A 16,383-nucleotide genomic window follows, 5' to 3' on the forward strand; every position below is an offset into this window, starting at 1 on the left:
CAAAGCACCCAGTTACCTCAGGGTTTGGCTGTGCTATACAAATAAACAAAGTAAAGTAGAAGAAGTGGAATACCATGCCTTGTCCGATGGTTTCCTCCCTGGAGGTTGTCTCCCCTCATGTTATCCTCCCTCGTATAGCTGCCTCCAGGGTCAGGATCAGGTAGTGGCTGCTGTCCCCTAGCCACAAGGGGAGAGGTCACCATCAGGAAAGAAGTGATGACACCATCGGATTCATCACAGTAGGTTGTTGTGGCAGGTCTGAATGGATTTGGCAAATATTCATGGCATGCTAATGTTCTACATTGGGTTTCAGCTGAGAGTGTGTGTTAAGTGTGTTTAGTTGTTTACAACTACCTTGTTCTCTTTAGACCTTTTAAGGTTGTGCACGACTTTTCCAAATGCTCTGAGAATGTAATAAGTGGCCAGGACCATATGAGCCCCTTTGGAATAAATGTGTTTTTTTGGGTGGATGGCTATATGGATATTGCCACTGGCATCAGCAAAGTCATTTGGGAACACAACAGTGTATAACAGAGGCAAGTCACCACACCCAGAATATCATGTCTCAAATGTATGGTGCTTCACATGACACATAAAAAGGACAAAAACGCAGTGTGAAGTAACCATGTAAGAAGGTTTCACCACAAAGGGTCTCTCACAACATACAGGTTACCATCAAACTAATAATACATGTGCCAACTGGGTTCACAGCCCAAGATTCAAAGCGCAACCAGCCGAAATCTTAGGTTGCAAGGTACTGCATTCCTAGGTCAAGTGTACCAGAGTTGTGTGTAACTAGTGTCTCAGAAGTCCAAAAATCTTAGCACGGTTGACACAAAAAAGATGTTGATCATCATAGGCATTTCCCTTGGGGTTACTCCAAGTAGGCATTTTTACCTACAAGATGCATACATTCCTGGATGTTCACGTTCATGGCCAAGGGTCCCAACTTGCTAGGGTTAGTGTCAACAAATGAAGGACCACCATGACCAGATGCAGGGTCCGGTGGCAACATGATTCTGCCAGGTGCCCCATAGGTGGATTGAAGAGGAACTACAACTTCAACATCACAGATCTTAGCTACCTGTGCCATCAGATTGTGCTGGTTGGTTCTCTGAAGTGAAGGTTCAAGGGCTGTGTGGGGGGGGGGGGGAAACTGGGTTTTGAAAGTTTTAATGACCTCCCTGAACACTGTGCATCAACATAATAATGCTCAGCCAATGCGAACTGCCATCTGTAACTGGTGCCTTTTTGCCATTGTTGTGTGAGCCATATATTCTAATGTGCATGTCCTAACCTCAAAGGCTTTACCGCCTAATGTCTAGCAGAGCCCTCTTCTACAGTTCTCGCCTCTGATGGGTTTCCCTTTTGGCATATAGAAGCGTATTTTATAATGGCGCTTTCCTAGGCAAGGCAGATTTAGCAGACGGAAGCTGTCATCTAGTAAGCAGGCTTGCATGCTGTGTGTAAACTGTAGAAATAGTTGCATAGCCAGCTCAAAATGTATCAGTGTCTGGCTCCCACCTCGATTATGTCTTTGTGAGCATGAGAACACCGCCTCTGCCTAAGACTTGTAAGCTTAGACACTGCCCTTAACACCTGAAACATTGTTGCTTTCCAGTGTCATGCTGTCCCTGAGACCTCCCTTTCCATTGAAATGCATGTGTACACTTCTGTATAAAGAACAGCGCCTGGAGGGGAGAGGGGCTGCTGCGTCGAGTCTCATTTGTCGTTGGGTTGCCGATTGCCCCGTGTATATACTGCTTTGTCGATTGCCATTAAAAGATGTTCACCAATCCACTGTAAGAGTGTTATTTTTTTACACTAAGATAGGTGCCCGCATGTTGGATTCGCGCTGCCCTGTGGCCAAACTCAGGATTCGCCGGACGCGACTCCCAAGGATCCCCATGTGCCCAAGTAAGACTATTTCGTCGGTGAGGAGAACTGGCAGGCGGGACCGGGGATTCAGGGGTGGGGGGCAGTAGACAGAGCAGATGTAGTAGAAGAGCCAACACATTTGTGGGTTGGTGAGCACAGTTAATTGCATTGCTCTGTCATGGTTTGTGCATTATTGTCTGAAATGGGTTGGGTGGATGTTTGTCTTTGGTTAAAGAATTCTGAAATCTGGAAATTGTCTGGTTGTCCTATGGGAAAGGTGGGAAGGTACCTTGTCTATGAACATGTATGATCTAATCAGACAGAACCAAGTTAAAAGCAGTTAGCCACCGCAGTCTAATAATTGTGAAACAGCGCATCCATGCTCCCTACTGACTTAAGATGACATGAGGCCGCTCTGTCAGTCAGAGTAAAGTAGTATAGATCAGGAGCCAGAATGAACCTACCTTTTATGAGTGCAAAGATTTTTTCTTTTAGATGAGAGCCTAGTGCATGTCATGTCTAACCCTCTCTCCAAAACTTGATACCGTTTATGTGTATTGTTTGCGACCCTCTCTATGGTAAACTGAATAATGCTCTGTATTGGGGGTGGCATGATGGGGGATATAGACTATGCACCAGTAGTCAGCTTGATATATATTCGACCAACTCCTGCGGGTGTCACTGACCTATCTTTTCTATAATGGGGAGAAGCAGAGGTTGGGTGTCCCCATCCGAACCTCTGAATAGGTGGTTCAGAGCGATCAGCTATGAGTCTAAACACTCCATCAGCCTTGGGACACCGTAGTGCCCCGGTGCAGACAGAGTTAGGTATGGACCTGGTTCAGCAATAATTCATCCCTTGTCTCACACCTGCAAGAATGTGCTCAGGTCAGTCTAGAGAAGTGGCACTTCTTCCTAAAGGAAGTCCAGCTCACTTTATGTATATACACTACTCACAGAAAGCTTGGAGGTTTCTGGATAAATGTCTTGAATATACGCAGAATGAGTCACCTAAACACTTCCTACACGAAGGCACATTTGACATAGATAAAATAACAATCCTACGCATGGCGTTAGAGAAGAAAGGTGCCCAAGTACACTAACATCAATGGCATAGCTTTATAGACTGGTATACCAAAGCCACAAAAAGACAGTCTGAATCGAACAACCCAAGCCCTGAAAGATACACAAGAGAAGCTTCGGCAGCAAGTTGAAATACTAACACTCTAACCTACAGGTCCCTGCACAGATCATCTGGTACAATCTCCTATACCCCTGTCATCCAAGGGTCGTCCCCACGCCAAAAGAATCCCCATAGGACATTCTGGACTCATACAATCCAGTCATTCCAAATCCTGCACCCACTTCTCAGCCAGGCAGTCACGGATCCACGGCTAGTCCGGACTCCACCCAGCCACCGACCTATCACCAGTCCACGCCACTGCGTTCCAGGACTAGCCCACTCTCAGCCACACTGCAAATTCAGATCTCCAACATCTCAGTCACCTGTAAGGGAGGCATGATATCACAAGCATCATACTGACACAAAAGGTACGATTTGTAAAACATTTATTCAATTTTCTGGGTTTGGAAAAACTCCCACTTTGCCCTATAGCTAGGATGGGAGTAGTCTCTACCATCAAATAATAAATAAAACAGTCCTAGTTGAGTCCATCAAATCAAAAAGGCCTAAACTAACAAAACCTAATGTCTGCCCTACCTCTTGTACAAAAAGTGTGTAAGGGAGAAAAGGGATGCAAAGGAAAATCAGTGTTTGAATATAAAGACTAAATGCGGCAGAGTCGTCTCTCCTCCCCACTTTAGACAGCACGGAGTAAGGCAGTCCCCTTAGACCTGATGATACGCTCTGGCTCGAGTTCTCCAAACAAAGGCAGTTCAAAACGTGGATCGAGGCCCGTTTGGCCTTCCACGTTAAAGTCTCTTTTTACAGCTTTCAAAACACAGTTAAACAAAAAGTTCACGTCGATCTCCCTCAATCGGGCTTGGACCTTTCAAAGCAACAAGTTCACATAGGTCTCCCTCAGTCAGGCTCAGACCTTTTCCTGATGTCGAATACTTTCAGATGTGTGTGACTTTTACTCTAGACCTCCGCAGGACCACTTCGACTTTTCCCTTCAACTCACACTCTAGTGTTATTTGCCCCAGTGTCTCTTGGTCGGGGGAGTTTGATGTCATAATCACAAATGTTCAGCATTCATCTTTTTACTGCCCCCCTTTTCTTGGGGTTACTTTTGATCACGTTGCTTCTTATAGTTCATTCACTTTATCGCATTATAACAAAAACATTTCACCTTTCACTGAGACTTTCGAATGGGCTACTTCCTTTCACCAGACGCCTCCGCTACTCAGAATCGCTGGTTTTACAGCTATCAGTAACTCAAAGTTCACCAGAGGTCTGCATTCCTTCACGTCTCATCCACACACGTCCAGCCTTCAATTGTGCAATATACCGTTGCAACTTTAATCTTTGCTTAACACACACAACGGTCTTTCATATCGCTCACCAACTCACCGGCTGTGTGCATTCCTTTCCGGTCTTTGCAATTTTAATTCACAAGTCCTTGAAACGCAATGCAATCTTCTTGTCTGGGATACTGCCTTCACCACGTGTCTTTCGCCGCCTTTTGGAGGCAACAACCTCCTGCAGGGAACTGGTCCTCTACCGTTTGCTCTCGTAGCTCTGTCCGTCGCTCTGCTCCAGTAGGTTCGCCTTCACTCCAGAAGTTCTGCTCTTGCTTGTGTTCCACCTTGCTCACAGTGTGTCTCTATATTCTGCCTTTTATCCGGGAGAGTAAACTGGTATCAGATGTATGCACTTAAAGCCAAGTGCCTGACCGATTATAGGAACATGTCCAATGAGATATGTAAGGGTTAGCCTCTCCTCAGACGCCCTCTTCCTCGGCAAAGTGTTTGTGTGAAAAGGGGGTGAGGGGTTGGGGCATTGGAGAATCCTATCAAATCGGATGGGTCATGTGTATGGGAAAAGGAGGGAATACTATGTCTCACCATTGTCCGCTTCACCCCCACTCCCTGAAGACCCCTCACCCAGGTGATGCTCCCGCACTGGTCCACCCCCATGGTCTGGATCCAAAAGGCAACAGCCATGCCCTGGCCACCTGAGAGAGATCCCCAGGGAAATGTAGGTGAGACACCCTTTGGTTTCTCGCACCATCTATTACTAACTCCCGTACCTTTGAGGGAAGTCCAGAATCCCCTGCCACTACTAGCACTGGTGCATTCCCACTCAGGCAGTACAGTACTCACACTGTGGAGTGCCACTGACTTATTTAACATTGTTCAGAAGTTCCCCAAGATACATGAATATCCATTTAAGTTGTAAGAGGAATTGCAGGTCATTATCGATTGGTACCGTCCCACATGTGCAGATCTAAATCAATACTGCGCAGAGCCCTTCCTGTTGACACTTTTACACTTCTTAAACTAAGTTCTAACTGGGCAGAAGAAGAATCCCCTACTTATGAACTGAAAGCTTTCACTGATATACTCGTACAAACAATTATCAAGATCTGTCCACAAAAGACAGATTGGGCAAAGATCAAAGCCTTCAAGAAGACGAAGGTTGACAATCTGGCAGACTATTTGAGCATCTGAAACTTGTTTTGAACTGTATTCTGGGATAATTGATGCAGTAGTTTTATCACTGCAGGCTGTGGGGGAGGTCACAATTTGTTATGGGTTTACAGCCGAAAGTGGCAGAAGGAATAAAATCTGTCCTCATAGGTTGGGAGGGAAAGAACTTGACTGAGGTTTTGCTAGCTGAACAGCATTTCCATGAAAAGATTTAAAGGCAAAAGGAAAGTACTGAAGCTTATGGCATTGCAGATACAAAACGTATAGCCTTCCCAGAGAATGGAAGGGTTCAACTCCATGCCAGCAAGGGGTACGAGGACAGGGAAGGGGACGAGGTGCGTTCCAGACACAAGATCAGGGTCAGAGCAATGAGCTTTATCAGGCATATGTTTACAGTGACCAATGAACTTACTGTAAAGAATTTGGGAACTGGAAAGCTGAATGTCCGAATCAATCACGGCATGCTGGTCGAAGCGGTCAGCAAACCACGACTATTGCGACGGCTGTGCCCCCCCTCCACCGCCATCACTGTAGAATGATCATTAGGATTACCAAGGGGTCCCGTAACTTGATGTACCACTCGTACCTCTTAATCCTGCTGATCTCTATATTGATTGTACTGTTGCTGGTCAAAAGGTTTCATGTTTGGTTCACACTGGATCATCATGCTCCGCTCTAAAGGCTTCTGAAGTTCCGCATATTGTGCACTCTGATGCAATTGTCAATGCTATTGGTATTGGAGGTACGCCAATACCTCATCCTGTGTCTCCCATGCTTATGACCACATCGGGTCCTATTTCAGATGATCATGCTTTCTGGTTGAGCCCCTGTTCTGCTGTTAATTTGTTTGGGTTAGATCTGTTAAGCAAACCCAGTTGTTCCATTCACTATTCCCCCAGTGGTATATTCCTTGACACCCCAGCCCACATACAAAATGAGATTTTGGCTGTGCTATAGGAGTTTCCCCATTCAAACCCTGGAAAGTGGGCCAGCGCACCCTTGCTGCAGCAGGGAGTGTTGGACCGAATTCCAGCCAATTTATGGTCCACTCATGCAAATGAAGCCGGTTATATGCTCAATGCAGAGTCAGTCGAGATCACCCTGAACCCAGCCAAAATTCTGCACCTCAGTATACCATTCGTAGAAAGGCAGAAGAGGTTATCAGCTCTGTAAAAGAGTCTCTGCTTGAACAATGTGTTATTGTGCCAACATGAAGCCCCAGGAATTTTGCCCACCAAGAAACCAGGTAAAGAGGACTATCGTTTCATATAAGAACTACGGGCAGTATGCGCTGCCGTAATGCCAGAATTTCCTGTGGTTTCCAACCCAGATACTGTCCTGTATCCCAGCATCAGCCACCTACTTTATAGTCGTAGATTCATGTGCAATGTTTATTCCATTCCGATCCACCCTGACAGTCAGTATCTGTTTGCCTTTACGTATAAATCGGCTCAGTATATGTTCACACCTCTTCCTATGGGGTATGCAGAGAGCTCCACCATGTTTTCCCAACTCCTGGAAAAGGAACTTGAATCAGTGGTGTTCCCAGGAGGGCCCACGCTAGTGCAGCATGTAGATGATCTGTTACTAACCTTCCCTTCCTTAGATGCCTGCAAGCAGGACTCCCTCACTCTGTTGACAGCGTTTGCAGAGAAGTGTCACAAAGCGTCTAAAGACAAGATATTGCTGCGTTTGCCCACATGTGTTTTATCTGGGCCATAAGATTTCAGCTGGGTAAAGACATCTATCCGAGGATCATATCGTATTGATCCAGAAGATCTCCTATCACCAGATCAGGCTGCAAATGAGAGAGTTTCTTGTGACTGTTAGTCACTGCAGACAGTGGGTCTCAGTGTATGCAACCATAGTTAAGCCCCTTCAGACATTCCCGCATGATTCGACCCCAGAACACCTGCCATGGTCCTGGGATGCAGGATACGTCTTTGCCAACATAAAGCAAGCACTCGCAACGGCCCCAGCATTGGGTCTGGCAGACTATGATGAGCCAGTTGTGCTGCACTGCGATGAACGCAGTGGATTTGTCCTACCACAGTGTAGCACTAGACACAGTGGCAGCAGAACTCTGAGCTTGTCTGCGAGCTGTTGCTGCTGATGCTCTTTTGACAGAGAAGATAGACTCATAGGTAAAGTGTCACCCTGTCACAGGTTCAGTGACTCATTCCGTGCTGGCCTTGTTGCTTAAGGTGAAGACACAACATGTGTTGAATTCCCAACTTACTAAATATAAGAAACTGCTCATTTCTGCAGCAAATGTAATGTTGAATCGCAGCTCTGATTTGAACTTTGCTTCTATGTTGCCCACCCCGCAGGACAGTGACCCGCATGACTGCTTTGTGGTAGTGGAAACACTTTAGTTGCCCTGTTCTGGTTTAGTAGATGTCCTACTTCAGAACCCCGATTTGGTACTCTTTGAGGACAGCTCAGGTCTACGTAGCCAGGGGACGGGAGAACTTCTGCATTGTTACTCTTTATATTGCCCCCAGGACGTCCTCTAGCCATATCAACGGCCAAATCTGCCCAAGTCGCAGAACTCGTTGCCCTCACATGAGCGTGTATCCTGGCACAGGGTACATCGGCAATAGTTTACACCGACTCCAGGTACGTTCATGGTGTTGTCCACAATTTGGTTGTACTGTGGAAGAAGCAAGATTACTTGGCATCCACCGGTACCCTATACTAAATAGAAATTGTCAGCCTATTGCATGCACTACTGCCCCGTCAGCCCTGGCCATTTTTAAGTGCAAAGGACACAACCCTTCACAGTCTTTCATTGCCCAAGGAAATGCCCTAGCAGACAATGCAGCTCATGCTGCGGCCTTAAACGGGCCCCTGGCTCCTAATGATACTCTTGTTTGTGTTGCAGTCCAGCAGTCACTGATTGCCTTCCTTTTCAACCTGGCTATACTCCAAGACCAAGGGTGGCCTGGACTCTGCGATTCTGTAAGTTGGAAGAGATTTTCTTTGGCGCTCCTCAGACGGCTGCCTAGTGGCATCCAAGGTGCTCCTTTCATAATTGGCCCAAAAGGCCCATGGCATTGCTCACCCAGGTACAATTGCCATGATAATTACTGTGAACCGTGACTGGGTACCCCCTGGTTTTGCTTCAGTAGCGCAGGATTACTGTGAAAGATGCGCCACCTGTCTAGCTCATAATGTTGGGCGAGCGGTTGGAGCAAAGCTGTCTCCATGTCCAGTACCAGAGGATTCCTTCTTAAATGTGCAGACAGATTTCATGCAGCTCCCCAAAAGCAAGGCCTTTTCCTGTTGCCTGGTAATTGTCGATGTGTTGTCCGGGAGGGTTGAGGCCTACCCCGGCAGGAGGGCAGATGCTGTCACGGACACAAAGAAACTGCTTATTGAATTCATACCTCGATTTGGGCTTCCCCTTATCATAGACAACGACCAGGTGACCCACTTTACTGGTCAAATCATTAAAGAAGTGTGCCAAGTACTAGGTGTCTCAACAGTTTTATTGCGATTACCACCACATTCGAGCGGTTTTATTCAATGCTGAAACAGCGACCTTAAGCTTAGTTTGTCCAAGGTGTGTCAAGAAACAGGTCTGAAGTGGCCACAGGCGCTGCCTCTAGCACTGTTTGCCATGCTCAATAACCACCAGCGAAAGCACGGTCTGTCTGCCCATGAGATCCTTACAGGGCGCCCCATGCGAGTAGGAACTACACCCCTGCAGCTCCCCACCCCCTGAATCTGCACCTAAAAGACGACACTGTACTCTAGTACTGTCACACCTTGGTCAAAACTGCTCATGCTCTTCATGCCCAGGTTAAGGTTGCCCTGCCACAACCAGCATCTGAGTACTGCCATCCTCTGAAGCCTGGAGACTGGACCCTCGTGAAAGTTCACCAGCTGAAATTGACACTCCAGCCCAGGTGGCACGGACTGCACCAGATCCTGCTGCCGACGCAAAGTGCAGTGAAGTGCTCTGAACTGATGCCTTGGGTACATGCTTCTCATTGTTGCAAAGTCCCCACGCCCATCGAAGACACTGCCTCCACTGAGTCTGATCTTTTGTGACCACGTCCCGACTCTGCTGTGTCCACCAGCGCCTCCGCCAGTGGTCGGGCATCCAACCTGCTATACCAGCACAACCCAGTGCTGCAGGCCTTCCACGAGCGGCACCAGAGACAGAGACCACTGCTCCATGTGCATCAGTACAAGCAGGTGCTGAACCAAGAACCCCAACTCTGGAACTTATTTACCCTGGTGAGGTCTCTGAGGGACCTGCTGCTCAGGCTCCTGCAGCAGGTGATCGAAGCACCGGAGGGAACGGCCCCGATTCAGGTTCTGCTCCTAGTCTACAATCTACCATCTCCAGCACCCGCCTCCCCTGGATCTCACAACTCAGTCCTAGGAAGGTATGCGCTGCGCTCCCGCAGAGAGCCACCCCAGAGTCAGTAACACAGGGCAAAGTGCCAGCATGCCCAGACTAATCACCACCTGCATCTGAACACTCAACAACGATGAATCCTCCTTATGTGGTAGTGCACTGGCACACATTGAAAGCTGCTGCCACAGAGATGCCTGTACGGGCCGGTTTTGGACACTGTTGCTACGACCTCTTGGTCATTCTCGTTGTCATGATGATCACTGTGAGGTTGTGGGTCTGGTATCTTGGATATTTCTAGCTTGTCCTCTAGTAAGGAGTGAACTGACAGAGCCATGAACAGTGAGCTGTAAACTTGTGTTTAGCACCCAGACCAGAGGAACATTTGAACACTGACATTTGACCCAATTACAGAACGGTCAACGGAGTGCCCTGAACTGCATGAACTTTGGCAAACTGCATAATGCACACAGCTTACCCACTTTAGCTGAACTCTATTCCCCTGCCACAAACCTTGATAGCACAATATGGGGTTGAGTCCCCAGAAGCTTTGACATTTGGGCTCAGGCCCACCCCCTCCCACACACCATGTCTGGTTTACTTGACAATGGTATTCGTCAATGTTGGTTTATTGATTAATTACCGTCTCAATGCGACTACTGCTTTCAGTACTAGATGTCATGAAAATGATGGTCCCTCTGCTCACCATTGGGTTTACAGTGCAAACACCTTCCTTCACCTCACCTGGCAGTATGCCTGCATTTTTAATATCAGCGATTGTTGGATATGTGTGCACCTACCTTATGACATGTCCCCCAAGTTCCCTGTAACCCCTATTCCCTTCAACTGGGGGCAGATGTCTGCCTGGATCTCAAGTTGGTCATCTGTTCCCCAGGCCCGGCCCCAGTAGGAATTCACATTGCCAGGTGGGGTTTACTGGTCCTCCAAATCTTACCACCCCAGACCATGTACACAGATGGCCAGCAGCATTTCACCGTTCATCTCAGGCTCCTGGCCTTATTTGCTTTGTCAACAGGGGTACAGTATTCATTATTCATGAGAGACATTAAGTGTCGATATTACCTTTCACCCAACTTGAGTGTAGTCATTAATGTCACCTTTGCCTTTGAACCTGATTCCTCCTTTGCCCAGTCCAGGTATATCGCTTATTCCGGGACCCATTTCATTTGTGGGGACAGAGTTTACCCCTGGTTGCCCATCAATTAGGGAGGGAGATGTTACATGGAATACGTCTTTCCCGCCGTTCGGCATACCCGCACCTTCCCAACACAGCCCTTCCCAAAAAAAAAGCACAGCTTTTGAAGGGTTTATTGCTGAGATGGATCAGCGCATATCAGCCCTCAGGGTCAAGGTAAATCGGGACCGCCTGATCCGTTTGCCATGACTGATTGAGGATATTGCAAATGCCACTGCATCCTTCCCGACACTACTGTCCCGTGAACAAACAGCCATCCGAACCATGGTTCTCTAGAACAGTATGGATCTGGACACCCTCTTAGCTTCACAAGGAGGGGTTGGTACAATCGTAAAGAGGGATCGCTGCACTTTTGTACCCAGTTATGCCAGCAACATCTCAGACATTGTCACGCACATCCATAGTACAATTCAGTCGCCTCCACTTCAGCCCTGAGGATTGGACCTTCAGTTCCTGGGTATTGAGTATCATAGGACTACTGGGTGTATCCATTGGCCAAATCCTACTCATAATCCTGGTTCTAATCCTGAGCCTGTCCTCTCTAGTCATGAGTTGCAAATGTCTGTTATCATGCATGCACCCATTACTCAGAAGCTCCCCATACGGATCAGAGGTGTTCTACTGCCGCACTATGGAAGAACTATGAAAGAATTAAAGTGTTATGACATGCCAGAATGTGATGTTTGTTCCCCAAAGATGTATTGAATGAGACTGGAGTGAAGGTCTCGTAGGAGGGAATTGTGGGGGTGAAACTGGGATTTGAACATTTTAATTACCTCGATATAACAATGCTCAGCCAATGCTAACTGCCATGTGTAACAAGTGCCTTATTGGCAGTGTTATAGGAGCCCTATGTTCTAATGCGCATATGTCCTAACCTCGAAGGCTTTACTGCCTATTGTCTAGCAGAGCTCACTTCCACAGTTCTCACTTCGGACGGGATTCCCTTTTGGCATATAGTGTATTTTAGACTGCCACTTTCCTAGGCAAGGTGGCTTTAGCATATGGAAGCTTTCATCTAGTAGGCGGGCTGGCATGCCCTGGATCGTGTGTGAACTGTAGAAATATCCTGCATAGCCAGACTCAAAATGTAATGCTGTCTGCCTCCCATCTCGATTATGTTTCCCTGAATGTGAGAACACATCCTCTGTCTAAGACTTGTATGCTGAGTCACTGTCCTTACACCTTAAGCACAGTTTCTTTCCAATGGCATGCCACGTCCGAAACGTCCCTTTCACTGAAGTCTGAAATGTGTGTGCGCTTCTGTACAAATCACAGCGCCTGAGGGGAGGGGGGTTGTTGCGTCAAGTGTCGTTTGAATGTATTTTCCCTGGTGAAGATTCCCTATGTGCATGTAAACCATCCATATACAAATAAGGTAAAAAATGTTATGAATGTGCTGGCATTGAACAGCGGCAGGCACATCAGTATACCACTTCCCTGTACAACCCATTCCACAAAACGCCTGCTGCACTTGATGTACTTTAGCCAGGGCAAAACAAAAGGTTGCCCTGCTTTGTGCCTCACAGGCAGAGTACTTAATAGGGCCTCTAATAATGCTTGTTTTGACATTTACCCTTATTTATTTACATCAACATTCACCTTTGGGCTTGGGAAGCTTGGCAACACAGAAATAAAGCATAGCCAAAACACATACCTCTGCTACTTCTGGAGCACTGCCCTTGACCGGTAGAGTCTTGTGAGCTACTGCTGCAAGATGACTGAAATCAAAAGGAAGAAATATCTTTTCACAATCTAGATTGTCCATCCTCATCAATCACCTTGCTCTACATTGCAAACACAAAACTATTGGTTGGGAATGTGTGATACAATTGTCACATATAATACTGCAGAGGGTACTAATGACAAATGAGGATAACGTTTATTCTGAGGACTTGTAAAAGTGAAAGAAAAGCTCAGCCAATCACGGTATAGCTATTATCATGCTTTATGTTTTCAGGCACATTTCTTCAATGTCATGAATTTGAATTGGTCATTTATATTACCCCGCACACACTTTACTAACAAAGCAGCACCAATTAGGAAATTCATCCGTTCAGGCTAAGCCAAAGATGAGGTCAGATAAGACGGTCTAAGGGTCCATAAAACTAGTATTAATCACAGACTTTACCACTATTAGCTCTCGGTTGTGGGAATGGGTACAATTACTTCACATTGGGATAAATGTTCGTGCTTCGAGCACTAAATGGTCGCAAAGCATACAGTTCAACTGATGTGAAAATGTAGAAGGAAAATCTTTCAAAGATTGAGAAACCTGAAGGTGTCCCCTTAACTAGTCCCCAGGGATCTGTCATCCAGGTGGCCAGGACACAGCCATCGCTATTGGTGGACCAGTGAGGGAGGATCACCTGGATAGGGGGGGGTCTTCGGGGAGTGGAAGTAGGACACCGACGGGTGAGACGCAGTATCCCCCTTCTTCTAACACCTTTTCCCCATCCTGTCACATAGGATACTCAGACACTCTTCCCCCTGCCCCTTTTCTGACACAAACACTTTTGCACATCACGAAAGACAACGGACTAACACCAGAGCCGTTTACCTGACATGTCCCAACACAAGAGTCAGGCAATTGACCAGAATCACACACACCTGACAGCCCTTTCCCTTCCCCACAAGGATAAAAGGTGGCGCATGAGAGCACACTACGAGCAAAGCAGACTGCACGACGAGACAGCTAACCAAGCACAGCAGTTCAAGAGGAGGAGAAAGGCGACAAAAACCGAAAGGGTGACAAGAAGAGAAGCAACCTTGCCCTTTCCGACCCAGACCAGCAAAGCCTCCCTGAAAGGAATCGTAAGACCACGAATAGAAAGCGTGCGTTTCAGCAGATGTCAACGGTACCTAGAGCACGCCCGCACCGATAATCAGAATAGGGAGAGACGTCGGCTACCATGGTACCGGGAAAAGCCAAGCGGTTCATCACAGCCGGTGAGACGAGGGGAGGGCTGATAAGAAACCGAACTGTGTTGAACGAAAGTCGCAACTGACAAATTATGGAAAGTTCAAAGAACTGTTAACAAATTAGGGGAACACTAGCTGGAGGGTAGTCTGGCACCACGTGAGTGCTTACTCGAGAGACTCTGGTTGATCTCCCGTTTGGTGAAACTACAGATACCAGAAGGTCTTAGGAGAGCCGCATGGAAATGGTCAAAGTGGTTATACAGGTGTCTAGCAAAATCCTCTGTACAGAAAGTCTTTGACCAATAAACAATTGGAAAGCTAACGGAGGTGAATCCCGCATAGTGAGTTCAAGAGAAAGAACTGCGTGATTGGCACGAGTTGGCAAGAGTGAACCCGACGGAGAGATGCCGATATGGAAAGGGGCGAAGTATGAAGTCCCAATGAACAGTGTGTTGACAGGCATGAATCCGACAGAGGGATGCCAACTGTTTAAAAAGACATTAAGGCTTGTGAGTGCCACAGGTGAAATTGTTTTGAGGGAAAGCCCTAGTGAACCTGACGGAGGGAAGCAAACATTTGAGAAGGGTCTGGACCTGGGAGAGTGGGATCCAGGGGTGAAAAGCCATCAGCCCCCCGCCCGGACAAGTGAATGCAACAGAGAAATCTTTTTTTTTTTTTAAACTTTATTTATTAATTATGGTGGTACACGTCGCCGCTTCAACATGACATTCCATAACATTCAACAGTTCGATTACAATATCAAACACAGTTACAACCTGTATTGTCTACAAATTCCTCTCATTTTCGGGTCTAGTCGGGCTACTTCCAGCCGACCCTGATTCACACAAGTATACTCTGAACGGAGCCCAGATATCTTTAGGTTTACATGGTCTCGGTAGCGACATTACATACTGTTCTTCACATTCATTGACCTGAGCCAGTTCCTTAAGAAAGTGGTTTGCACGTGGTGCGTATGCACTCTTCCACTGCTGCAGTATACATTTTTTAGCCACTATACATGCTACATTAAATAATCATCTGGTCACCCCCGAGGTCTTTCCAATATCTCCGAATAAGTATTTTTGGGGCGTTAGGTCTGCCGGGATCTGTGTGATGTCCACCAGGATGGACGCTACTTCACCCCAGAACCGTATATGGGTGGACAACTCCAATACATATTGAATGAATCAGCATGTTCACTTCCACATTTCAGACAACTGGCCGGGCCTTCACAAGTGAATTTAGCTACCCTCTCATGTGTGTAGTGTAACTTACTTAATACCTTATATTGATCTGGCGTAGGCCTGCGTTCATGGACACCCTTCTGGTTAAATCACAGTATTTTTCCCATGCCTTGTCTGAGATGGTGATTCCCAGATCAGCTTCCCATGAGACCTTGATCCTAATTATCATATGCATGTTTGCCTGTACAACTGCGTATAGCCCCGAGACACTAACCCTCACCTGTGTAGACAGTGTGGCGAGGCATGGATGGACAGGTGGTTCATCTGGGAATAGAGGCCATCTGGCCTTGAAAGCCATACGCATTTGGTGATATTGTAGTATCTTCAGTTGATCCCACCCCATTCCAACTTTAATTTCCTCTAGTGTTATAAATTTACCATTGGGGTATATATCTTTTAGTTTGAATTCCTCCTCTGGTTCCCAGTTCTTTTGGACATCAGGATCATAAGATGGTGCTATACCGGGGAAGTTCCAAGGGGGGGGTCCGAGTAGTAGGGAGTTTGCAAACCCAACCTACGGAAGAGTCTAGACCATGCACATCTGTAACCAGATCTAACTTATGCGCCCGTATGCCCCTGGGCCTGGCTGCGCTTTATAAATAAAATAAATACAAATACAAATACAAATGCATGCACTGTTATGCTAACTGGGTGGAATGGACAATCGTCTTTATATTTCTTATTGAAGATTATGGAACGTAAGTCGGTTGGGCGTACAGCGTGTTTTTCAATACCAACATGGGGGGAGGTGTTCTGTTCGTCGTACCAGTATCTGATAAATTGGGCCTGTGCCACTAGGTAGTATAATTCAAAGTCTGGGGCCGCTATACCCCCTTTGTTGTAAGGTTCCACCATTTTTTCCCACGTCATTCTGGCTGCACCCCCTCCCCACACAAATTCTACCGCCAAGGATCGGAGGGTCGGGAAAAACTGTGCCCCCGGCCACAGCGGGATATTATTAAATAAATATATTCATTTTGAAGCTTGGTGGACATACCACCCAGGAGGTGTTCATGATTGTCAGCGTGGAGGGAGGCGTTGCCGCCGGACACTTTAATTCCCAGATATCTTATTTTGCTTGGGGACCATTGCAGACCATATGTGTTGGCCGGGCATCTCGTGGCAGGGGTCAGGGGGAATATCTC

General features: G+C 46.9%; 1 protein-coding gene across 3 annotated transcripts in view; it reads right to left on the minus strand.

The window, feature by feature from the left end:
- The window catches only part of RARS2 (arginyl-tRNA synthetase 2, mitochondrial), an 816,998-nt gene that overhangs the window by 40,966 nt on the left and 759,649 nt on the right, over positions 1-16,383 (minus strand). For 2 of the 3 annotated variants that reach the window (XM_069606382.1, XM_069606383.1), the window contains one exon: positions 12,730-12,793. The exons of the other annotated variant lie outside the window; for it this stretch is intronic. In XM_069606382.1, coding sequence (XP_069462483.1) covers positions 12,730-12,793 — 64 coding nt within the window. The remainder of the gene's footprint in view (positions 1-12,729; positions 12,794-16,383) is intronic. 3 annotated transcript variants of the gene reach the window in all.

Source organism: Ambystoma mexicanum, chromosome 4p (assembly GCF_040938575.1).
Source record: "Ambystoma mexicanum isolate Mex_15411 chromosome 4p, UKY_AmexF1_1, whole genome shotgun sequence".
NCBI lineage: Eukaryota > Metazoa > Chordata > Amphibia > Caudata > Ambystomatidae > Ambystoma > Ambystoma mexicanum.